General features: G+C 35.6%; 3 protein-coding genes across 3 annotated transcripts; all 3 read right to left on the bottom strand.

Annotated features, from left to right (window-relative positions):
- Positions 1-6838: 6838 nt before the first annotated feature.
- LOC131067993 (UNC93-like protein 1) lies at positions 6839-8513 on the bottom strand. Its single transcript, XM_058003176.2, has one exon. It carries the CDS (start codon positions 8419-8421, stop codon positions 7006-7008), a length of 1416 nt encoding a protein of 471 aa, XP_057859159.1. The 5' UTR covers positions 8422-8513; the 3' UTR covers positions 6839-7005.
- A 6728-nt stretch (positions 8514-15241) lies between these two features.
- LOC131067992 (UNC93-like protein 1) lies at positions 15242-17651 on the bottom strand. Its single transcript, XM_058003175.2, has one exon. The coding sequence runs from the start codon at positions 17133-17135 to the stop codon at positions 15738-15740; it is 1398 nt and encodes a 465-aa protein (XP_057859158.1). The 5' UTR covers positions 17136-17651; the 3' UTR covers positions 15242-15737.
- Positions 17652-17767: 116 nt separating this feature from the next.
- LOC131067991 (UNC93-like protein 1) lies at positions 17768-19521 on the bottom strand. Its single transcript, XM_058003174.2, has one exon. The coding sequence runs from the start codon at positions 19328-19330 to the stop codon at positions 17927-17929; it is 1404 nt and encodes a 467-aa protein (XP_057859157.1). The 5' UTR covers positions 19331-19521; the 3' UTR covers positions 17768-17926.
- Between the last annotated feature and the right edge of the window lie 7798 nt (positions 19522-27319).

Here is a 27319-nt window from a genome sequence, read left to right as displayed (position 1 = left end):
ACCAAACAACTCATCAGCCTTATAAATAAATCAACTAGGTCCGTAACACAACAAAAACATAATTATCATAGAGATTACAAATAAGTCGGTTCAAGTATGACCGTTGGATTACATAACAGTCTCTACACATCATTCAAGAAAGCCTCGACCACTCCTTGATCACCGCTTCATCAAACTCAGTAACTCGTCATGTGCTTTGCATTAAATGTAATATACTTACTCATTCTCAAGACAAAAAAACAGTTACCTCAACATGCCAAAATCACTTTGAAACTCTCTTCATACAATTACTGCTCGACATCAAATCATAAACCAATATAACCAATTCACCAAACTTAATCGGTTAAGGTTTATCAAAACAACAGGTAGGGTTTACCGGTTCAACTCTCCAATACTTAGAAATATCGATTCACTCCACAAACTTTCCTACCGGTTACAGTTCCTTCACTTTAGCTCTTCCTACCGGTTACAAAACATCATTACAATAATAACATTACCGGTTAATTGACATCAATGACAACATAACATATCATTAATGCAGTCTTCATGCAAATGCCAACAAACTGCACATGTAGTGATTGGACTTGCGAGATCAACATTCTCATCCACATGAGAGGATTTTCAGTTTCGTATGGTATGTCCTCATGGGCACATATGATGAAACTGCCTCCTTTGCACTCTAGAATCTAATGTATTGAGTAACTTGAGTAGAGACCATTGATGGGTTCATGCCTTGGTATCATCCCCTCTTGATTTTACATTGCATTATTGTATGTTGTGTATGATGTGAGTGTTAGCCTATTATACCTTGACATTTTTCTTGAGTGTTTGGGCCTTGTGACTATCTCCACGAGCATGGTGGGGTGGACTTGAGGATACTACATGGCTAGGTGGCATTGCATATCATCATTGGGGACTAGTTGACCTTGTTCATGAGAACATTGGAGAGCTTCATCACTACCTTTCTCTCTTGATCTTCTTCCTCCCTTGTTATTTCAAGTTGTAATGCTTCTATCATATGATTCAAGCATTGTAATTATTGAGCATTGTATAGTATGAACACTCCAATTTGGAGAATTATGTAATAACCACATAATGAGATGGGTAGAATAGATGTTAATGGATTGGCCAATTGGAGAATGATTTAATAACCACATAATGAGATGTTAGAATAGATGTCAACTAAAGATTGTATATGCTACATTAATAAAGCTAAATCTACAAGACAATGTCAAACTATACCACAAGGTTTCTATTTCCACTTAACTTTTTGCATTTTGTTGATTTTCTTTTTTGTTTTTGATTAAGGTAAAAATAGGTTTTGAAGGGACCCCGAAACCCTTTACAAAAGAACCTTACAAGATAAAAGCATTAAGTAACCAGGAGGAACAAACCCAAGAAAAGCCAGCGAAAAAACTAGTGAAAACCAGCAAAAGCCCAAAAAACCAGCAAAATCCAGCCAGACCCGACATAAGAAACTAATTAATATTTTTTAGGGTATTAGCCAAGTTATTGCCATACAGGTCTTTGATATTTTCCCTAAGATTAGGGATCTCCTTAGCAGATGCAGTAGCAGCTTTCTTAACACTCGCTCTAGTTCTCTTTCCAACTCCACTCGAAGTAGCTTCACCACTTCCAATCTCGATGGCATCTTCATCCATGTCAAGGTCCACCACCAGTTTGGGAGAATTGGAATTATCAAGGACCTTCGAGATATCCTCAAGGTTTTTAGTGACAGCAGACAAGATATTCGGGATAATACCCAGCAGTTTTTTCATCGCCACTTTCCCTTCTTCTAGCAAGTTAATCTGAGCAGCCATTTTATTAACTTTCTCCTCCATTTCCTTCCTCCACTATTTCTAATCCCTGTCATCTTCCTTCCTTTTGTCATCCATCTATTTCCCATTTTTCTCCAGGTTCCTCAATAGTTCATAAGTCCATCTGTAAAAACCCAATCTGGCCTCAGTAAGTTTTTTAAGGTTATCCAAGAATAACCCTTCTCCAACGCTTTCCTTTTCCTCACTCAAACTATCCTTTCCCATATCCTTCTTAGGTTCCTTGTTCTTCTCCCTCTCAAAATTCAAATCTTTTTCCTCATTATCCTTGTCATCCACATCCACCATGGGTTGGTTGTTGCCGTTGCCAGGGCTAGCACTGTGAATAGGGTTGTCATTGTCAGACTTGTTCTCACCTTTTTCATGCTCAGCTCTTGTTTCCTCATCCTTCTAGCTATCCTCGCCCTCTAACTCGTCTGTTTCCATTTCATTGCCCTCTTTTCCAATTTCCTTTGTGTCATTCTTATCTTCATGGGCTTTCATCCCAATGGCACTCTTGCTTTTTTTCCTAGAGGTAGCCTCCTCCTTGCTAGGTTCCCCTTCCTCCAGCATTCTCTTACCTTTCCCTGGAGATAGTAGGGCAGGGATACCCGTTTCTCGTGTCTAAAGTGGTTTAGTAACACAAAGTGATAAGTTTGGGCCCTGGAAAAGTAGCCCTCAATAGTTATATATTCCATAATGGCATTCAAAACCCAGCCCCAGATTTTCTTGATGTTGGAGGCTTCGTAATAACCCCCTGTGGCTTTTCCAATTTTAGCCCTCTCCTTTTCCTTACATAGGAACAAATTCACCACATTATTGGAAACCTTGAGATCTCTAAAGAAATTAAGCCCAGAGTGGGGCATACCTATCACAGTCACGATGAGGCCCGCGTCCAATTTGAACCTAACACCATAGATTTTAAAGGACCCATTACACCAATTTTCAGAGATTTTGGAGATAGCGAGGTTAACCCTACCTTTGTCGTAATCAACCATCTTCTCCATGAAACTAGTAAGGGAACCTTTTTCTAGCTTTGTCCAAACTTTCGGCATGTCCTTCCATCTGGATGTGTTGTCCAGTTCCTCCCTCCTTAAATCTCCTCCCATATTCAATTTCAGACTTTCACCTCTATTCTTCTGCAAACTCAAAACTTTCTTCCCGTTGTCGCTCAAGATTTTGAAAAAGATGACCCACAAAGTGTGCAAAGTGATATTATATTTGATTGGGATTCTGCCACTTTGCCAGGTAATCATAACCTTTCCATCAAAGCATAAATTACTCATATAAGCTATCATGATTATGCAGTCCTTCTTTCCCCATAAATCTATCCTTTTTGAGGAGCTCTTTAATACTCATATTAATATCTTCCCCGTGCCAAATAAGTTGAGAATCGGAGTTAACGCCTAGGTTCGCCAGACAGTCCGCCACCATATTTTCCTCTCTAAAGGCATGTTCAATGATAATAGATTTAAAACTAGCAATGATTTCCCTTTAAAACTAGCAATGATTTCCCTATCTTTAAAAATGATTTTCTTTTTTGTTGTTGTAGCCAACCATTGACTTTGTTTTTAAAGAGATCCTCCATTTGAAGCTTCCATAATGCATAATTAGTACCATTAAGATTTACAATATCCAACTACGATGTAGATGCAACCATAATTATCATACACACAAATATGTAAAACAACCTAACATAACTCTGTTACATCATAAAAAGCCTTCACACTACTACCTTTAGAAGCAAGTTGGCTAGGCTTTGATATTGAATATTATAAAATGAAGGTAAACTACTACAATATGGAAATATATTGCAAATGTAAAATTTATAACTTGTATAATACTAATGGATATTTAAATCAATAATAATAAAGAAGTCACTAATATAGGAGATTCATTGCATGTGGATGCTCCCTCTTCATGTGTTCATGGGCACTTCTTGGGAGTTTCTCCTCATTCTTCCCCTTGTAATGAGCATTTGGATGACCATATCAGTTGGATTGTTATTTGTAGGAGGAAAGATCTTTCGTTTTCCTCTTCCCAAACTCATAATCATGTTGTCAATGAAAGGTCAACTCCCTCCTAACCTTGTTTATCTAAGTTGGATGTGTTGTTATATGCAGCCTAATCAGACTCGAAGGTTAAATTTCCCCTACTTCTATTGACACAGTTTCCCCCCATATTTTTCGATGAGAGTTTGGGGGCAGCGCCCTTGGCGCACTCCTTGCCGCGATACAGGGCAGGGTCGACGTGCAATGCCCTGCAAGGCCAAAAAGAGTTTTTATTTTATAAAGGGGCCTCTAATTCCTCTATTGTGGTTTTTCAATTGACACAACTGCATGCGCTCTCCCCCTATTGATCGTCAACCTCTTACACCATTGCATCTTGGGTTATGTCCAGGGGTTTGTTCTTACCACTATGTCTAGAGTTGTCATTGGTTGGTTTGTCCAAACTTTTTGCCTTCCATGTGCCATCCTCCGCCTCATATTAATCCTCAACGACATCCTCATTATCAACTGCTTCCTCTTTCGATTCTTTCTCATAATCAACCAATTTGTTGCCTCCAATTTTGTTCAATTTTTCTATTGACTGGCATGTTGTAACACTAAATTTGTAACCAACATAAGTCTTGATAAAAAGGCTAAGGGTAAGGGTTTTCTGTAGAGAATTTTGTAGCATTTTGCAACAGTATTGAGTTGCAAGGGGATTGTTGGTTGTAATTGGTTTTGATTTATTGGATAATAATATTGGACTCTCTGTTTGGTGGATGTAGCCTGAGATTGGGTGAACCACGTTAAATTTTTTCTCTTCGCTGCTATTATTTCTATGTTTTTCATTTCCGTGTTTAATATTCATTTGCATATAATTGATATTTTTTGCATGCAATTCCTAACAGGATGTTGGTGGTCACTACTCTCTATTTTTTTGTTGTCTTCTCTCTCTCTCTCTCTCTCTCTCTCTCTCTCTCTCTCTCTCTCTCTCTCTCTCTCTCTCTCTCTCTCTCTCTCTCTCTCTCTCTCTCTCTCTTTTGTACAATTTGTATGTTGTTTATGGCCTCTTTGGGCCTATTTCATTTGGGCCTATTTCATCTAGCCTTTTGGTATCCTTTGTATAGAGTTAGGACTTTTGTTTCCTTCTTTTGTTCTATTCTTTCCTTTATACAAGGGTCTAGGCCCTTTCAAAATCCCTACTTACCTTAATAAAAAATAACAGGGAGATTCACACAACACAATTCAAGTAGAGAAAAACCTTTTTGAGTAAAAAAAAAATCCATAGAAAAAGATGTATGTATTATCTTGCTAAAAGATTATAAATGTCTTGTTCGGTAGGTTGCTCTCATACAAAGTTCATATTTGAGCTTCATTAGATGTGAACTCTAGTTGCATTGTATCGATTTGACTTTTCATTTCTATGGGCATGGATTTTTGTTGTAGTTAATAATATTGTAGAACTATTTGAATTGATACAACCATCATTGTAATAAGAAAGAGATCAAGATTTACATTTGTTAGTAGTTGTTCATTGTAATAATAACATCATGAATTTCTATATTTGGTTGTTAAAAATATAATATTATTATATTTGATACATAAACAATAAGTTTTAATTTCGAGTTGTCTAATATTTGTTGAATTCTACTGCTGATAGTGTTGTTATTCAAATATTAAATGTATGTGGAAGGTTAAGAAATAGATTTGCTTTATTATTTCAGGTTAAGATACTAGATAACAATATAGTGGTTGGATCATTTATTTGCAATCAATGTATTTTGGTGTATATTAATATTCAATATATAAATTAATTGTATTGATTGGGTTTTTGGAGATTATTATTTATATTTTGTTGTAAGAGTTTTATATAGGTACAATTTATAATTGCATTGAGTGAGTTTTCAAAGATTACCATAGTATATTTGATTATTAAAGTTTTATCTTGACATTATTTATAATTGCATTAATTGGGTTTTTAAAGATTATCATATTTATATTTACTTAGTAGAGTCTAAGGGGTCAAAAAGAAGCATGGAGGAACTATCAGATGGTGAACATTCTCGTCTTCTATTAGCTTCTTGTTGAGAGATTGGACATATTGCTTAGAGGTGGTTTGGTAGTATTATTGTTGTATATTTAATTTTAGTTTGGTGTTTCTATTTTTCAATGTTGTGTTTACTTTTGGTTTAACTCTTTGTTGAGTTTTGATGAGGAATGTTGGTATAGTAGAAATATGTTATTTTATCTTTATCTCTTGACTAATAGTGGGAAGTAGATCTTCATGATTAGTGAACAAGTGGTGGTGTACCCTTGGTAGTTGTTGCCTGTAGGAAACAAAGTAAAGTAGGTTAACTAATGTACATTTAGGTACTTGATCATTGATTGAGGATGCACCTAAAAGTTATAGTTACAAGGAATCACTAGGATAATGGTCATTGTATGCAAGTAATGATGAATCTAGCCCATACTAAATATAGTACAAATGGTCACACTGATAGATGAATTTTAACATGCTTGTGTCCAATAATATTAGGAAGGAGCAAGCAATCTTTAGATTGTGGGGTGCAATGGCATAGGGTACTAGATGCACATGATTGATAGATGTTACTCACAGAGAAATGTGAAGCAAAAGGTTGAGCATTAGAATGATGCAAATAAGGGTGTTGACATTGGTTGATCAATATAAAGAGATTGGAGAACAAATTCACAAAGTGGTAAGATGAGTCTAATTGATAGATACTATAGATCATCTTAATTTCCCCCCTTTGAAAAGGTGAGATTTGTTAGGTTTATATGATCCAAATTATTAATTTTTGGTTATCTAATTATGTGTTTAATTGTTTGTTGTTAATGTTTGTTTTACACATATTTAATAATTATTCAAATGATTAAAAATAAATGAATTACAAGCCCATATTTAACATTATAAATCATAATATTTTATTAAATTTAACAAAATAATTTTTAAATTAAACTTATTGATCAATATTTCATGAACATAAATGATTGATAAATACTAGATAAACCATTGGCCATATTTTCAAAATGAATTTCTCTCAGCTTATTTACATCAGTTAAAAGAATAAAAGAATAAAAAAATAATGAAGATTCAATCCTGCCTGCAACAAATGGATCACCTTGGTGCCCAAAACAATGGTGGATTCAGCTGCTATCAAACTCTCCTTTTGCAAGAATACTTATTATAAAGAACATAAGATTTGTTGGTCTATTGTAAATTTCGTTTCAAGAGAGATCATTGAAAAATTGATCCTGGCAGGTTGCTCTAACCCGTTTTCCTCGATTTCTTGCTTGGATGTACCATCGGTCACAGACAAAAGAATCACCAAAAAAACCAGGGGATAGCTGAGACTAGCAAGCCCCCAGTTGATGAGGAGCTGTGCCAGTAATGAAGTCTTCTGAGAATCAATGTGCCATGCTACAGCTGCTCCTGCACTCTGTACTCCTTTGTAGAATCCACTGTATCTACTCAGAGTATGTGAATCGTCAGCCAGAGCTCCAATTGTCCAATAACAAAGGGTCTGAAACATGGCATCCAGTAACCCATAACAGAAATACAGTACAAATGGCTCTGCATAGGCAGAACCAGAATTCTTGAAGTCCAAATCATTCATTGCAGACTTATTTGAATCATATTTCAACTGGCTCGCAAGGCCTCCACCCCAAATCGCTGTACCCATCAATGCCACAATGCCCAACCCAATAAATCCCCTTTTCCTTCTGCATTTACAGCTGAAGTCCAACACATACCCAATCCCTATAGATCCCAAAATCTGAGCCACACAATAAAAAGCATTGCTGAAGCCCCTGGTCCTCACATTGAATATCAGCCCATTCACATTGTTGAACTGATAAGTTATAAAAAAATTGCTAGCCCAACAAGCAGGGGTCAACAGCAGCATATTCCTGTTCTTAAACAGTTTCATAATCTCGCAGGCCTCAATCCACACATCAGAATACTTTACAAGGGTGACCTTGCTGCCATCGTCCCTGATGACCCTATCAGGATGCAGTAGACCCAATGTAAGAATTGTGCCAAAAGCCATGAAGCTCATGAATGCTATGTATGTTCCATCATTCACAGATGCATTAGTGCTTGAGTAGTTTAGAATGAAGGGAATGAAGCCTCCTACAACCCCACCAAAGCTGAAGACACTCCAAAACAAGGAGATATACACCCCCTTTCTGTCTTGAGTAGGGTAGGAGGTCATAATGGCACCCTGCCCTGCCCACAGAAGCCCTGCTCCCACCCCCAGTAGGGCCCCTGCGATTATGACAAAGGCACTGGTATGCATATGGTTGTAGTACATGAATGAGGCTGCATACAGGACATAAGTACAACACCCTGTGAAAAGAGTCATATGGGGGCCTAGTATATTGTATATTCCACCACCCAAAATGCCAAAGACTGCGAAGGTTGTGTAGAGGGCTGTATTTGCATTGTTAGCTACAGTGTGCTCCACTTGCCCACCACCTCCCAGGCCTGAGAGGGCACTGAACATTCCTGGACAGCAGAAGCACACTACCCCTATCAAGCCCACTTGTACCACAGGTGAATTGTAGCGAGGCTGAAGGCATCCTCTCTTAGTACCATCCATTGCCCCTTCCACAACAACAGAACACACTCTTCACCCCATGAACTTTATAACTAAACCTAAAATCACCAAGAACCAAAAGGAAAACACATTACAATTTTCCACAGGGTAGTTTTGTCTTTACTAAAGATGAAGGCAGGCTACTCAGTCCCGCAACTAGTGGATCGAACATGAATTTTGTTTCTCTTGTGCGTTGTTTTTGTAGTTGTCCACACATTTGGATTGTGGAACATCTTTCTAGATTGTCTTGTTTGGTGTGACAGATGTCATACCCAGCCCAGCAAATACAACCACTCACAGGATATTGACAGGCAGTGTTTTTGTTTAGTGATATGATAACTACATGATGTACACAAGTTAGGCAAATTGTGTGATTCACGGACCTTTTGAAAGTATTTGAAGCTAACTCCCTGAAGAAATTTGGTTCAACAAATTACAATTGTTGTATATTTAATAAAATTAAATTGACAGAAACCCATATTATTAATTGGTGATTAACTGCATAGACATCAACCAAGATGGAGTTAGTTGTTCCTCTTCTGATATGAAGGAAAAAAGTTTACCGTATAAAATTAACATGAAAATTAACATCTAGACAACAAAGCAATAGCCCATACATTTTTTTTTTATCTAGTATTATATAACCTATATCAAACTAGCATATATACCTTAAATTTTAATTTAATTTATATAAAATACGCCGAGAGATATCTTTTTCGAGGTGCCTATTTAAATCTAGGGTGTAATTTCATTAAAAATAGGCGTCTCGAGAAGGATATCTCTCGATGTATTTTATATAGATTAAATTAAAATTTAAGGTATATATGGTAGTAGTAGTCACGTGACGTGACATGGAAAACATAAAATAAATCAATATATAATTATAGTATCTTTTTATTAAAAAAAATTATATTCTCATATTATTATATTATTAAGTGGAGATATACATCATGGTTGGGGTTACGGTTAACATTATAGTTATGCTTATGATTTAAGGTCATGGTTAGGATTATAGCTAGGGTTAGAATTGATATCACATGGTTAGGTTAGGGTTAGGGTTAGGGTTATGGCATTATGGTTAGGTTTACATAACAATTAGGGCTAGGTTTAGGATTAGAGTTAAGATTTACATCATGGTTAGGGTTGGGATTAGAATTATGGTTAGGGTTAGGGCTTAGCATTATAGTTAAGGTTACTATTTACATCATGGTAAGGGTTTGTGTTAGGGTTAGGACTATGGTTAGGGTTTACATCTTGGTTAGAGTTAGTGTTAGTATTAGGGTCAGGGTTATGATTATGGCTAGGATTAGGTCTAAGGATTGTGGTTAGGGATATGGTTAGGGTTAGGTTTACATCATGGTTAAGGTTAGGGTTTAGGTTTAGGAGATGGGGTTATGATTATGGTTTAGATTTTAGGGTTAGGCCTAAATATTATTGCTAAGGTTAGAGTTAAAGGTTATGGTTAAGTTAGGGTTAGGATTAGAATTAGGCATATGGATAGGGTTAAGTTTACATCATGATTAGGGTTAGGTTTGGGGTTGTGTTATGGTTAGGATTATGGTTATAGTTAGTTTGTACATCATGGTTAGTGTTAGGGTTAGGACTAAGGTTTATTGTTAGGGTTAGGGTTTAGGGTTATGGTTAGGCTAGGATTAGGATTAGGGTTAGGTTTTATTATTAGGGTTAGGGTGTAGGATTATGGTTATAGTTATGGGTTACATCATGGTTGGGGTTATAGTTAGGGTTAAGATTACAGTTAGGCTAAGGATTTAGGATTGTCATTTAGATTGTGGCTAGGGTTAGGGTTAAGGCTTAGGGTTAGGATTATGGTTAGGGTTTAGGGATAGGGTTAGGATTAGGGTTAGGATTTACATCATGGTTAGGTTTATGGCTAACCATTATGGTTAGGGCTATAGTTAGGATCATGTTGTTTGGGGTTAAGGTTAGGATTATGGTTAGGATTAGGGTTTAGGGTTATGGTAAAGATTATGGATAGGGTTTTGGTTGATATCATGATTAGGGTTAGGGTTAAGGTTTAGCATTAGAATGATGATTAGGTTTAGGGTTAGGGTTAGGGTTATGATTGGTGTTAGGATTAGGGTTCAAGAAAGATTACAATTCAATTAGGTTGATGATTAGTGTTAGTATCAAGGTTAGGGTTATGATTATGGCTAGGGTTAGGTCTTAGGATTATAGTTAGGGATATGGTTAGGGTTAGGATTACATCATTCTTAAGGTTAGGATTTAGATTTAGAGATAGGGTTAGGGTTATGATTTAGGTTTTAGGGTTAGGCCTAAGGATTATTGCTATTGTTAAAGATCAAGGTTATGGTTAGGATTAGGGTTTGGCATATGGATAGGGTTAAGTTTACATCATGATTAGGATTAGATTTGGGGTTTAGTGTTATGGTTAGGATTATGGTTATAGTTAGGTTGTACATTGTGGTTAGCGTTAGGGTTAGGACTAAGGTTTATTATTTGGGCTAAGGTTTAGGGTTATGATTAAGATAGGATTAGGATTAGGGTTAGGGTTGGGATTATGATTGGGTTTAGGGTGTATGATTATGGCTAGAATTATGGTTATAGTTATGGTTTACATCATGGTTGGGGTTATAGTTAGGTTTATGATTATGGTTAGGCTAAGGGTTTAGGGTTGTCATTTAGACTATGGCTAGGGTAGGGTTAGGGTTGGGGATAGGGTTTAGGCTTAGGGTTAGGATTATAGTTAGGATTTAGGGATAGGGTTAGGATGTACATCATGGTTAGTTTTATGGCTTAGGATTATGGTTAGGGCTATAGTTAAGATCATCTTGTTTGGAGTTAAGGTTAAGATTATGGCTAGGATTAGGTTAGGATTTACATCATGGTTAGTTGTATGGCTTAAGATTACAGTTAGGGCTATAATTAAGATCATCTTGTTTGGAGTTAAGGTTAAGATTAGGATTAGGATTAGGGTTTGGAGTTATGGTTAAGATTATGGATTTGGTTTGGGTTTATATCATGATTAGGGTTAGGGTTAGGGTTAAGGTTTAACATTAGACTTATGATTAGGTTTAGGTTTAAAATTAGGTTTATGGCTAGTGTTAATATTAGGGCTTAAGAAAGGTTACAATTCAATTAGGTTGATGATTAGGGTTAAGGTCATAAATTAGGGTTCAAGTTTGATTTGGTTGGATTTGGGAGTTTATTGAAAAGGAAAAAATGGGTCAAATACTTCTTTAAAATGAAAAATAGTTGTATTTTGAGCATACATTCTATGTTTAAAGTTATTTTCAAGTTAAAAACTAATTATTTTGTTAGAAGAACTATTTATTTTGTTAATTTTAATAATTATAGAATAATTATAAACATTTAATAAAAATTTAAATAATAATTAAAATATATATTAAAAATTATATTATATTTTTCATTCTTTTAATCTTCTATATTTAAAATAATTTTAAATCAAAATTTATATAAAACTATTTTAATGGAACTAATTGAAATTTTTTTAATACAAATAAATTTTAAAAATCAACTTAGAGATAAATAGGATATAAATATTTTTGTATGAATCTAACTTTGATTTTTGAATTTAGAGACATTGAACATTTAGAAACATAAAAATTATTTTTTATCTTTCTAAATTGAAAATAAAAAATTATTTATTATTTTTCAACTATTTGTATATGCATGTAATTTTGATTTTTTTTTAAATTATGTTTAAAATTTAGAAACATAGAAATTCTTTTTCATCTTTCTAAATTGAAAATTAAAATTTTTCCTAAGAAAAAATAATTTCTATGATAAATTAGAAATTACTTTTAATAATAAATATTTTATATATATTAAAAATTATATATTATTTTTGAATTTTTTTTTTTTTGAAAAGGTGGCGAATATATATATATATATACAACTGGTTCAAGAAGGGCTCCCAAAGAAAAGAACCAGAAAGAAAAACTGCGCTCATTGCCCACACAAAAGAACATGCATAACCATATAACGCTTACAAGATCACTAAAAAACATCATGATTGAAAGTATCAATTACAAAATTACAAAATCCAAAATTACAAAATCCATAAAGGCATGATAAGCCAACCATGAGGATATGCAGAATTACTTTTTTGAATTTAGAAAGTTTAAAATTTAGAAACTTAAAAATTCTTTTTGATCTTTCTAATTGAAAATAGAAATTTATATATTATTTTTCAACTATTTGTGTATGCATGTAACTTTGACTTTTAGAATTGAAGTTTAAAATTTAGAAATATTAAAAATTCTTTTTCATCTTTCTAAATTGAAAATAAAGAGTTTTTCCTTACTTTTTTAATCTAAACTTCATTTTTATTATACTACAAAATTTTGTCAACTAATAAACACATCATATCATATCTTTGTAATTGCACCTCCAATTTCATAATCCAATTTTATTATTATGAGAAACATGCCAAACTTTGTAATGAGACAATGCAAAACACACCAAACTATGTAACGAGATTTTTCATCTTTTAAAATTCAAACCTTAACTTCCTATACCATATTTACTCAATAGTTGCATTGCTAAATCAAACATCATTAAACTTAAATTTTTCACACTCTTCACCAAAAACTATTACACTTCCATTCAAATTGAAATTTATTTACCATTTTGAAATAGGGAAATCAAAAAGCTTTTAAACTTCCATACGTTTGATATCATTTGATATTCTCCACTTTCTAATGCATTTGTAACTGTCAAATGACATTCTCCACTTAGCATGCATTTGGAACTTCTAACAAAACGTTTCTTCAAAGGACAAATCTACAGCTTCAGAGATTCCTCCATTGATATAAAGAGTTATGCAATGGTGGAAATTTTATTGGGAGAAGATATTCTTGTATATTACTTGATCAACAATTGGTGCAAATTTTGATTATTCCACTTTTCACAAAGAATTAAATATTCTTGTTCAATTGGTTAAAAAAAAGGAAACATCATTTGACAGCTCAAGAAACAATTGCACATATTGATCAGCAAGCAAATCAATAAAAATAAATGGTTTTCTATAAACGGAATTGATGATTTTCCACTACGCTTACCTTGTCATGAGATTATTTCTAACGTGTGAACTATTCTTGCAGTGGAATGAATCTGTACATTACATATGTTAATTCTACTTTTGTTACAATTGCATGGATTTATTTTCCCTCTTATGCAGTTGCAACACCAATGCATACTCCAAGAACACTTGAAAATATAAACCGATTAAGTTTAACATTGCCTCTTTGCATTTGTACGAGGACTTTCGATGCTTTATCATTATACTCATGTCGAACATAGCATGTAATGAAGATGCTTGTGAAGCCATTGTTGAATGGAAGAAGCTATAATAGAAAATCTATTAGCAATTTATGCAAGCATCTTCCTTTTCAAGCTACAAGGTCTTCCTTTTCAAGCTACAAGGAACGCTAAATCGTTGTTGTAGAGAAGAACGCTTCAAAGATTCATGATATACTAATTAATATAAACCTGTAACCAACTCTACTCTGAAATACCTAACAAAACTACATCAAGAACCATCACTTCAAAATAAATCATTTTGATATATGTTGGAAATGTTCTCTCATGGAAAAAAAAGATGGAAAGTAAAGAGACAGAATACAGAGCATAGAAAAGAACCCTAAAGTATAATATTATTTTTGAAAGGATGGATGTTTTATAGAATTGTTTTGATTAGCACAAAAAATAATACATATTCTGAATAAAAGCACAATGTTTGAATAAACTTCAACGATGGCTTATTTTTTATTGATAGCTTCACACAAATCGATCCAGTTAATGTTGCAACTGGTCTAAATAAACCTAAAAATAAAATTGAGAGAAGACATCAGGACGACTCATACCGTTTGAGGGCCACTGGTTCGTAAAATCTATTTTTCTGGTCGCCACTCATTTCTGAAAATTCGAGACCAATATAGAAGCTTTCGGTTTCCTTCCAATCCCCTGCGCAAATCAAAATTAAAACTAACATAATTGAGATTACACATTGTCCAGAGATTATTTTCCAAAACCTAAAAGGAAATTTTTGACATTGTGATTGCACGGATGGGTTAAGCGCTTCAGCCTGATATGGAATATGACTTTCATTCAACACAAGTTTCATCTTCTCTTCCTGCAGAAGTGCAAAGAAATGTCGACTTTGTTCAAATACTTGATCAAACAACTTTTGTTGGAATCCATGATTGATAAAATAAAAGAATCTTTAGTTGATGCAAGCCTGAATTTCGATTAATTCATGATTACACAGACAAATTTTGCTTCAAACCCCTAAAATTAAAGCGGATGCAATCCTGACATGAAATTTTTTAAAAATAAAACAAAAGCTCATGGAGATTTAAGCGCACCTTGCAAATTTGTACTACAATTGCTTGTCAATCAGGATTTGAAAGGTTGATGCAAGGCTCTTCGAATTTCAAAAGGCTCTTCGAATTCCATATGTTACGATTGTAACTGTCGGAATGCTAAGCAGTTATTTTTTGAGCTCCACTCTTCTTTTATCAGTTCTAATATATATAGCTGGAAGAATACGAACCACTTCTTTTTTCCTTACATCGTTACTGGTGATGACCCTTATATGATGCCATTGTAGGTTACGCCTCTCAGCGTAATTAAAAAGTTTCATACCCTATAAAGTTCATCGTTCCCCCTTCTCTTGCTCCTCGTTCTCATATTTACATCAATTTATAGTAGATTGTCATATTACATCAAATCCTTCAAGAGGAGCACATGAACGAGGAATGATGAATGTTATAAGATACAAATAAAAAGCTCATTAACAAGAAAACTATGACAATGCAAATTGAGATAAAAACTATGACAATGCAAATTGAGATACAATACCTAGAAACATAAACATGTGATTCTAACATGTCATAGATGGTAGATTATCTTGACATCCAACTATCTTCACTAGCAATGAACTTTTCTTTCCTTAAAAAACTAGAAATTGAAAATCCCTCCTCTATAAATATGAGCACCACATGAGCATCATTCTTGTAAAACCCTACCAATAAACTAACATAAAATTAGTTTTTATGTTAAATACTATATGTCTACAGTGGACTCCACTTGCTTATTTTGTAATTCCTATTTGAATAGTTGGAACAAACTAAAAATGAAAGCATGAAAACAACGAATCCTTTAAATTGTGGAGCAACCTGCCAGGATCAACTTTTCAATCTTATCTACAACATATGGATCATCTTCGTGCCCAAAAAACATTTAGCAACAATGGTGGATTCAACTGCTATCAAAGTCTCCATGGCAAGGAATACTTATTGTAAAGAATATAAGATTTATTGGCCTGTGGCAGAACTATTTTCAAGAGATTCGATTGTAAAATTGATGCTGGCAGGTTGCTCCAACCCGTCTTCCTTGATTTCTTGCTTGGGCGTACCATCAGTCACAGACAAAATAATCACCAAGAAAACCAAGGGATAGCTGAGACTAGTAAGCCCCCAATCGATGAGGAGCTGTGCCAGCAATGAAGTCTTCTGAGTATCAATCTGCCATGCTACAGCTGCTCCTGCACTCTGTACTCCTTTATAGAACCCACTGTATCTACTTAGAGTCTGTGAATCGTCAGCCAGAGCTCCAATTGTCCAATAACAGAGGATCTGAAACATGGCATCCAGTAACCCATAAGAGAAATACAGTACAAATGGCCCTGCATAGGCAGAACCAGAATTCTTGAAGTCCAAATCTTTCAGTGCAGACTTGTTTGAATCATATTTCAGCTGGTTCGCAAGGCCTCCACCCCAAATTGCTGTACCCAACAATGCCACAATGCCCACCCCAATAAATCCCCTTTTCCTTCTGCTCTTACAGCTGAAGTCCAACACATACCCAATCCCTATAGATCCCAGAATCTGAGCCACCCAATAAAAAGCACTGTTCAAGCCCCTGCTCCTCACATTGAATATCAGCCCATTCACATTGTTGTATTGATAAGTTATAAAAAAGCTGCTAGCCCAATAAGCAGGAGTCAAAAGCAGCATATTCCTGTTCTTAAACAGTTTCATAATCTCGCAGGCCTCGATCCACACATCAGAATACTTTACAAGGGTGACCTTGCTGCCATCATCCCTGATGACCCTATCAGGATGCAGTAGACCCAATGTAAGAATTGTTCCAAGGGCCATGAAGCTCATGAATGCTATGTATGTTCCATCATTCACAGATGCATCATTGCTTGAGTAGTTTAGAATGAAGGGAATGAAGCCTCCTACCACCCCACCAAAGCTGAAAACAGTCCAAAACAAGGAGATATACACCCCCTTTCTGTCTTCAGTAGGATAGGAGGTCATGATTGCACCTTGCCCTGCCCACAGAATCCCTGCTCCCACCCCCAGTAGGGCCCCTGCAATTATTACAAAGGTACTGTTGTGCTTATGATTGTAGTACAGGAATGAAGCTGCATACAGGACATAAGTACTACAGCCTGTGAAGAGAGTCATATGGGGGCCCAGTATGTTGTATATTCCACCACCTAATATGCCAAAGATTGCAAATGCTGTGTACAGGGCTGTGTTTGCATTGTTAGCCACAGTGTGGTCCACTTGCCCGCCACCTCCCATGCTTGAGAGGGCACTGAACATTCCTGGACAGCAGAAGCAAATCAGCCCTATCAAGCCCACTTGCACCTTAGGTGAATTGTAGCGAGGCCGAAGCCATCCTCTCTGACTACCATCCATTGTCACTTCCACAACAACGGTACACACTATTCACCCACATCAACTTTATAACCAACCCCAAGATCACCAAGAACAAAGGAAAATACATCATGATTTCCAAACAAGGTAGGTTTGTCTTTTGATTCCCTTGTCCGTTGTTACTGTAGTCAACGCAAATTGGATTTTGGATTTTTCTTCCTAGATTGTATTGTTTGGTGTATGTGAGAGATGTTGTACCCAGCCAAGAGCATTGTTTATGTTTAATGATATAACAAATACAGAAAAACGTAATATTTTTCTTTTTATACTTAGTGGAAGCTGTCCCCAGACAGTGATTTATATGTATAATTATAATTTCATTTATATTTTCACATTATATTCATATAAAAGGAATGGAATCACATTCTTTACGTTTTAAGTTAGGTAGAGTCTAAAACATCAACAAAATTTAACAATAGTCAAATGTAGACTAACCACACGTTAAGCAGTAAGAGTTATAAAACTAGTTGGTGGTCGATCACCATTCTTAACGGAAAATAAGATGATAATTAATTAGGAAGGAATTCTACTGAATTTATTTGTATCAGTTAATTAATAGATTCCTTTGAATTTATCTGTTAATTAATAAATTCCACTGAACTTATCTATATCACTTAACAGAAAATAATTCCCATCATTATTTTATGTAGATTCAATTCTATCTAAAACATACGGATCATCTTGGTGCCCAAAAAACATTCAGCAACAATGGTGGATTCAGCTGCTACCAGATTCTCCTTGGCCAAGAATACTTATTGTAAAGAACATAAGATTTATTGGCCTATGGCAGAGTTATTTTCAAGAGATTCGATTGTAAAATTGTTGCTGGCAGGTTGCTCCAACTCGTTTTCCTTGATTTCTGGCTTGGGCGTACCATCGGTCACAGACAAAAGAATAACCAAGAAAACCAATGGATAACTGAGACTAGTAAGCCCCCAGTTGATGAGGATCTGTGCCAGTAATGAAGTCTTCTGTGAATCAATCTGCCATGCTACAGCTGCTCCTGCACTCTGTACTCCTTTATAGAACCCACTGTATCTACTCAGAGTCTGTGAATCATCAGCCAGAGCTCCAATTGTCCAATAACAGAGGGTCTGAAACATGGCATCAAGTAACCCATAACAGAAATACAGTACAAATGGCCCTGCATAGGCAGAACCAGAATTCTTGAAGTCCAAATCATTCAGTGCAGACTTGTTTGAATCATATTTCAGCTGGTTCGCAAGGCCTCCACCCCAAATTGCTGTACCTAACAATGCCACAATGCCCAACCCAATAAATCCCCTTTTCCTTCTGCTCTTAAAGCTGAAGTCCAACACATACCCAATCCCTATAGATCCCAAAATCTGAGCCACCCAATAAAAAGCATTGTTCAAGCCCCTGGTCCTCACATTGAATATCAGCCCATTCACATTGTTGAACTGATAAGTTATAAAAAAATTGCTAGCCCAACAAGCAGGGGTCAACAGCAGCATATTCCTGTTCTTGAACAGTTTCATAATCTCCCAGGCCTCAATCCACACATCAGAATACTTTACAAGGGTGACCTTGCTGCCATCATCCCTGATGACCCTATCAGGATGCAGTAGACCCAATGCAAGAATTGTTCCAAGGGCCATGAAGCTCATGAATGCTATGTATGTTCCATCATTCACAGATGCATCATTGCTTGAGTAGTTTAGAATGAAGGGAATGAAACCTCCTACCACCCCACCAAAGCTGAAAATACTCCAAAACAAGGAGATATACCCCCCCTTTCTCTCTTCTGTAGGGTAGGAGGTCATTATGGCACCCTGCCCAGCCCACAGCAGCCCTGCTCCCACCCCCAGTAGGGCTCCTGCAATTATTACAAAGGTACTGTTGTGCTTATGATTGTAGTACAGGAACGAGGCTGCATACAGGACATAAGTAGTACATCCTGTGAAGAGAGTCATATGGGGGCCCAAAATGTTGTATATTCCACCACCCAATATGCCAAAGATTGCAAATGCTGTATACAGGGCTGTGTTTGCATTGTTAGCTACGGTATGATCAACTTGCCCACCACCTCCCAGGCCTGAGAGGGCACTGAACATTCCTGGGCAGCAGAAGCACACCAGCCCTATCAGGCCCACTTGCACCAGAGGTGAATTGTAGCGAGGCCGAAGCCATCCTCTCTTAGTACTATCCATTGTCATTTCCACAACAACAATACACACTCTCCACCCCCAGCAACTTTATAACCAACACCAAGATCACCAAGAACAATGGGGAATACATTAGGATTTCCAAACAAGGTAGGTTTGTCTTTACTAAAGATGAAAGCTGGCTATCCAGTCCTAAAACTGGTGGATTGAAGATGAGTTTTGGTTTCTTTTGTCCGTTGTTATTGTTGTTAACGCAAATTGGATTCTGGATTATCTTCCTAGATTGTATTGTTTGGTGTATGTGAAAGATGTTGTACCCGGCCAAACAAAAACCGCCACACAAGATATTGATAGGCATTGTTCTTGTTTAATGATGTAATAGAAACAGAAAAAATATAATAGATCTTCCCTTTACATTAATGAAAGCTGTCCTAGACCGTGATTATATATATGAAATATACTCATATAAAGGGAATGGAATCACATTTTTACATTTAACTTAGGTATATTCATATAAAGGGAATGGAATCACATTTTTACATTTAATTTAGGTAAGTTCTAATATATCAATCAAAATGAAGATTAATTATATTATAATATTAAAAAAGAAAGAAGAAAGATTTTTTTATACTGTCACATTAAGAAAGAAAGATTCTTGAAATGGAATCACATTTTTACATCTTAGGTAAGTTCTAATGTATCAATCAAAATGAAGATTAATCACATTATCATATTGAGAAAGAAACAAAGAAAGAAAGATTTTTTTATACTGTCACATTAAGAAAGAAAGAAAGATTCTTTTATAGTTCACTTGTGGACAGTCTGAATATGAGTCTACAGATGATACAAACCATACATATCTTATCATTTTATGAGATTTGAACTTGTGACTTCTTTCTAGAATAAAAATTATAATTTATTTTTTCACATAATTAACATTTATATGTGATTTAATATTGTTAAGCTGGATACAGCAGTGGCAGAGTGAAGGTAAGGGTATGCACAGGATAAGCTTGGCATAATTGAAAATTGGTTATTATTATTTTTAAATATTAAAAAACACTCAGAAATAAACCGACTAAAAACTTTGTTTTAAGCATAGAGAATTGTAAGATTATCCGCCAATAGCTGGCATCATCTTTGTACCGAATTTTCAATGATTATCTTGCAGCATTTAGTATCGTATTATCATGTCAGGTTAATTTTGACTGTAGATTATTTCTATTTCTATGGATCTGTTTTATTCCACACATTTAATATTACAATTTAAGTACTTTTTACTTTCTGGCCTGTTTAATTCAATGTTTGTTTTGTTCTGGTTGGTGGTATTTAAGATGTTTTCAGTGGGTTGTTTAATCATTAGAGTATATATTTTTTCAAATTAATCTACAGAAAATATAATTTAATAGACATCGCAAATAATCAGACTATAATTTTCAAGTATATAGATCCTTCAGAATGATGTGCTGTAGAGTTAGATTGTTTATAGGTGTTTTAATTGTAGTGTTTCTAGTATGCTTTATTTCTTATGTAAATGATATCATATATAATAACTAGCAATCGCACCTTGGTGTGCAATGGGTACGTCGAAGTGGTATGGAAAGTCAATTAAGGAAAAATTTTGTCTATTTAGAAAGGGAGTATTTTGAGAGGAGAGGTGGAGCTAGGATGGAGATGGAGAAGGAGAATGAGAGGGAAATGGATAGGAGAGGGACAAATAAAGGAGAGGGAAGATGGGCAGATATAGAGATGAATGAGATAAATATATAAAGAGTGAGAGAGGGATATAATGAGGGAGGGAGGGTAGGAAGATAAAGATGAGATGAGAATTGATATATAGAGAGAAAAATAGAGAAAGAGATCGATAGGGATAGAGAGAGATGTAGAAATAACATGATGGAGACAAAGGGAGAGATGGAAGAAAATATAGACAAATAGAGATAGAGAGGCAGAGAGATATAGATATAGAGGTATAGAAAGAAGGGGAGGGAGAGAGATGGATGGATAGAGAGAGATAGGGTGAGAGATAGATAGAGAGAGATATGAAGAGAAAGAGAGAGAGATGTATAAATAGTGAGATAGATAGGTGATAGGGAGGGAGAGATGGGGAGAGATAGAAAGAGGGGGGAGATAGAGAGGGATGGAAAGAAAGGGAAAGAGATAGGTAGAGGAGGGAGACAAAGATAATGGGGAAGAAAAGGAAAGAGAAGAAAGGGGGAGAGAGATAGATAGAGATAAAGAGAGGGAAATAGTGGTAGAGAAAGATATGGGTAGAAAGAGATAGAGAGAGGAGTGAGAGGGAGGTAGGGAAACAATAGAGTAGGAGAGATGGAGTGAATAAGAGAGAGACCAATAGATAGAGAGGTGGAGAGTGAGTGATGTAAATAGAGGGAAATATGAAGAGACATAGTTCAGGATAGAGAGAGATAGGTAGATAGAGGTAGAGAGATATGGATAGAAAGAGATAGAGAGAAGGAGCAAGAGGGAGATAGGAGAGAGAAATAGACCAAGAGAAATTGAATGAATATGATAGATAGGTAGATATATGATGTGGAAAGAGGTGAGCTAACCAGTAGCCAAAGATGAAATTTGCAGACAAAATACCAATAATCTCTACAAAACAAATTGACAATAATCTTTGCGAAATTGACAATAATCTCCGCAAAACAAACACTGTAAAACTTGCATTCTCCAATGTCTCCTATGTGAGGCTAAAGTACAATTATATAGGCATATAATATGCCATGTTTGGGTGAGTTGGAATATTTTCCAAATCTCACATGAATAACATAACAAAAACCAATTAACAAATAAAATAACAAAATACTAACTTATGCTAACCTCCTTACAACTAGGAACTAACATATTACTTTTGACTTTTGACTTTTTATTTTTGACATTTACATAGGATAAAACTAATAAAAATAATACTATGCTAGTAACTTATATATATCCTATGCATACCCTATGAATCCTCATCATTCCTCCCAACAATATTGGCATTGGACTCCAATGCTTGCAAAAGAGAAGGAAACTTCTGAGATAGATGATGATGAGATATCCAACGAGCCTGATGTGGAAGCTGGCCATGCTTGGCAACAAGGTAGGAAGTGGTGGAACCATGTTGTGTCTGACGAATCTTTGTATCTAAAACTCTATCAGAATCAAGTGAAAGCTGAAAATCAGGAACAACATCTGCAGGATGGTTGACAGGAGGCTCAGTTTCTACTGTTGACTCATAGTAATGTTTGAGAAGATCAACATTAACAACATCATGGATGCCCAACTAAGCTGGAAGATCAAGTCGGAAAGCATTCTTAGACACATTCTGAAGAATAGTGTAAGGCCCATAACGGAGTGGCTTGACCTTGCTATGTGCTTTCTCTTGGAAATGGCATTTATCCAAGTATAGCCAAACTTTATCCCCAACTTGAAAAGTATGAGGGACACGATGATGATCCATAAGTTGTTTTTTTTGTTCTTGAGTCTTTTGAAGAATTTGAACTACTTTGGACTGAAGATTCTGCAAATGTTGAATGAAGGCTTGGGCCTTATCTTTCTCTTTCTGAATATGCATTGTTGTTTCTGAGTCATGATCAGAAACAATGCTAGTTGGTAAACCAAAAGATCTCCAAACAAAATCAAAGAAGAGTTGGGCTAAGTCATGTGCAGAACTTGCCTTGTGGCATGGAATGAACTTAGCCATCTTTCTAAATCGATCAACAACCACAAAAACACAATCATGATGGCGAGAAGTCAATAGAAAGCCACTAACCAAATCCATGGAAATTCTCTCCCAAGGACGAGAAGGAATAGGCAAAGGAATACTCAAGCCTATTTTTCTGTTGGCTAGTTTGGAGTGGCAACAAACTGCACATCTCTTGAGGAAATGTAGAGCATCCTGCTGCACATGAGGCCAATAGAAGAAACAATGCAAATGATGAAGTGTTTTTTGTTTGCCAAAATGACCACCATAAAGAGTAGAATGTGCCTCCTTGAAAAGTGAAGCTTGATGATCTTGAGGAGCACAAAGTTTATCCAACTTGTAGAGTAACCCTTCCTTTATATAAAAATCTTGAAAATATGTTAAATTGGAAGCTGGAGGATTCTGAAGACTAGTGTATATCGTGCCAAAATCCGGATCTTGAGCATACTGAGAAGACCATGTCTGAAATCCCAAATGAGAAGTGGTCACTATAGTTAAAGCATGTGCTGTAGGAGGCTGACTCAAACAATCTGCAACATTGTTGGTGCTTCCCTTCTTATACTTGATGACCAAGTGAAACTACTATAAATATGAAGCCCGCTTCATATGCTTGGCTTCTTCAATTTTATTTTGAGATTGAAGAAATTGTAGAGGCAAGTGATCAGTGTGAACAATAGTTTCTTTCCCCAAAAGATAATGCCTCCAATACTTGATGGCTTGGACCAATACACATAATTCCTTATCATATATGGAGTAGTTCCTTTTAGCAGAAGAAATTTTTTCTGAATGATAGGCCACAGGATGACCATTTTGCTTTAAAACAACTCCAAGTGCATATTGTGAAGCATTTGTCTCAATCTCAAAAGGTTGTGAGAGATCTAGTAGAACAAGAATAGATGTTGAACATAATTTCTCTTTCAATGTTTTGAAAGCTTGAGAGTGAATTTCTGTCCACTTGAATGCAACACTGGTCTTTGTCAATTGGTGCAAAGGTGTGGCAATGTCCAAGTAATGTAGAATAAACTTGTGGTAGAAGTTGGCAAGACAAAGAAAACTCCCCAATTCAGTGATATTTGAAGGAGTAGGCCACTTGAGAAGAACTTCCACTTTCATAGGATCCACTTGAACACCATGTGCATCAATGATATACCCAAGATAGGAGATACATGTTTGACCAAAAGAACACTTGGAAAAGTTGGCATACAAATTGTTTTGTTGAAGAGTGCAAAGAACACGTTCCAAATGTTGAAGATGCTCTTTCCAAGTCTTAGAAAATATGAGAATATCATCTAAATAGATGATAATAAATTTGCCCAAACAATCACGAAACACCTCATGCATCAATCACATGAAAGTGCCAGGAGCATTGGTGCAAAGACCAAATGGCATCACAAGCCACTCAAAAAGTCCCATCTTGGTTTTGAAAGCCATCTTCCATGTGTCCTCTTCCTGAACTCTAACTTGGTGAAACCCACTTCTCAAATCAATCTTAGAGAAAAAATTTGTACCTTGAAGTTGATCCAATAGGTCATCAATGTGTGGAAGTGGATATCGATTTTTGATGGTGATCTTATTTAATGCCCTGAAGTCAATACAAAGATGCGCAGTTCCATATTTCCTGAGTACCAATAAAATTGGTGAAGCACAAGGGGATGTACTTGGTTTAATAAAACCTTTAGACAACAAATCTTGAATCTGTCTTGTTATCTCATCACTTTGAATAATAGATTGTCAATACATCGGGGCATTAGGAAGAGATGCAACAGGAACAAGATCAATAGAGTGATTGATCGCTCATTCTAGGGGAAGTGTTTGAGGCTCTTGAAATACATGTGAATATTCTTGCAACAATTTTCTAGTGTAGCATGTGGCTTAGACATAATGAATTTTGCTTCAGAATTTTTAGATTGTGGCCTTATAAAAATTAATGCAAGCTCTTGTGCCTGATTTATAGCTTTTCTTGCCTATCTGCAACTAAGTACTAGATTTTCAGTGCTCTTAGTACATTTTATTAGGTATGTTTGATTATCTTGTTGTAGTGTATGGGTGTTATTAAAGGCATCATATTGAGCTTTCCTATCATACTGATAGAGTTTACCAAGTAGCAAACCACAACAATCCATGGTGGTCACATCACAGGTGACCTTATCAATAAACTTGGGGTCAAATGCAAAATCTAGACAATGTGCAAGTGTGTGTGATGTGTGAGGATGAATCATTATCCTTCCATCCAAGTGAATATGGATGAGGATGTGGATCCATCGACAAATGAAGTTTGTCAACAATGGACTTCGCAATTAATTTTTTTTGCGAGCCATTGTCGATGATACAATCCACAAAAAAATTATGTGTTGAATGTGCACGAGTGACAAACAAATTGTCACGTCCCCTTGAAGTAGAATGATGGTTCATTAAGGTGACCTTGTTGAGTCTACCTTTCAACTCATCGTAATTCCTATCATCACCAAAAGTTTCAATGGGAATATTTTTCCTTTCCTCATCATGAGACTGTACAATTAGATTCTTCTTCTTCAACTTAAAGCATTCAGACTTTTCATGTCCCTTTGTTTTACAATAAGTACACAACTTAGATTTCTTAGTATTAGAAGGAGGAGACAAAAAAAATGAGGAAGGAGAAGAACTTTTATCTATGGAAATTTTTTGTTGTGGCCGAGAACTCGAAGCCTTTGGAGGACCTACAGAAAATGAAGGCCGAGATGCACGAGACTGGGCAACTAGTTTTTCCTCTGTCAATTGTGCTTGGTTGAATGCAGCATCAAGAGATTCTAGGGTAGTATATTTCAACTCCCTAAACAAATGTTCCTGTAAGCCGCTCTTGAACTTTAAGATTAGAGCAACAACTGGTTCTTGCACTCGAAGTAGTATTCTTAGTCGATTGAATTGGTAGATATAATCTTGCACTAACATATGTCGTCCTTGTCGTAGGCGAAGCCATTTGATGTGCAATTTCTGCTCATAGTTTAAAGGATAGAATGTATCCTTTAAGGTCGTGACAAGTTGATTCCATGTGGTGATAGGGTCCTGAGCGTATTGTCACTCAGTGACCAAAACCTTAGCAACAACAGAGAGTTTCAATTTGGCAAAAGGTACCTTATTAACATCAATAGTCTCATTATAGGTGAACCATGTCTCCATGTCTAGGATCCAAGTTTGGAGCACATCAGGATCTCGGGATCCATCGTAGATTTTGACTTCACATTTGGTTGAAGGTCGATGGCTTTTAGGACCAGGAAGCTGTTGAATTGTGATATCATTGAGTTTATCACTCAATGCGGTTATCACATTGGCAAGTTCAACAACTCGCTCAACCAAATTAGCAGCCATATTATTGTGAGTTAAAGCCAGTGATATGTTTTACACCCCCCACCAAAATAATGGACCAATAATGAGGTTCAACACTCTATTAGACTTGGGTTTGACAAAAACAAATCAAGAAATCCTTTAGAGCTTTAAGTGGAACCTCTTTAGAGAGATGCTTGAGACTCCTCCAAACATAACTTGGAAAACTTTGAAATTAAAATTACAAGAAGGTCACAATCTACAAATTAATACTCTCCCAACAAACTTGAAATATACATTTTTTTTTTCTTTTAACACTTGGGAGCCTTATACACAACTTTTATTAAGTAAAGATTATGAATTATTTATTTTTCAAATAAAAACCATGAAAATGGAGCAAGACCACATTTTTTACCCAAATACCATGTTTTTGGGTCCAAAACCACTAACAAAACCACTCATCTTCTTCTGTATTCAGTAATTGAGGCTGCCAAATTGAAACTGCCATAACTTTCTCAATTCTAAACGAAATTCAGAACTGTAAAATGTTCCCAAAAGCTCTCAGAAAGATGCTTCTTTTCACACAAACCATTTAACAAAAATATTTTGTATATAAAAATCTGTTAATGAAAGAACAAAGTGGGTTTCTAAAGAAAATGCACAAAAAATTGAAGAAAATGGTGCTTACTTTTGCAAGCAATTAGCTCCAGATGCTTTTGATGATACCAACTGATGTGGAAAGAGGCAAGCTAACTAGCAGTCAGAGATGAAATTTGCAGACAAAATACCAAGAATCTCTACAAAACAAATTGACAATAATCTTTGTAAAATTGACAATAATCTCTACAAAACAAATACTGTTAAACTTGCATTCTCCAATGTCTCCTACGTGAGGAGAAAGTACAATTATATAGGCATATAATATGCCATGTTTGGGTGAGTTGGAATGTCTTCCAAATCTCACTTGAATAACATAACAAAAACCAATTAACAAATAAAATAACAACTAGGAACTAACATTTTACTTTTGACTT

The sequence above is a fragment of the Cryptomeria japonica genome, chromosome 6, assembly GCF_030272615.1.
Source record: "Cryptomeria japonica chromosome 6, Sugi_1.0, whole genome shotgun sequence".
Lineage (NCBI taxonomy): Eukaryota > Viridiplantae > Streptophyta > Pinopsida > Cupressales > Cupressaceae > Cryptomeria > Cryptomeria japonica.
Note: the sequence above shows the minus strand (reverse complement) of the source record. Positions and strands in the feature narration are given on the sequence as shown.

Coding starts and splice junctions, on each gene's coding strand:
- LOC131067993 (XM_058003176.2), bottom strand. CDS start 8,421: ATGGATGGTACTAAGAGAGGATGCCTTCAGCCTCGCTACAATTCACCT.
- LOC131067992 (XM_058003175.2), bottom strand. CDS start 17,135: ATGGATGGTAGTCAGAGAGGATGGCTTCGGCCTCGCTACAATTCACCT.
- LOC131067991 (XM_058003174.2), bottom strand. CDS start 19,330: ATGACAATGGATAGTACTAAGAGAGGATGGCTTCGGCCTCGCTACAAT.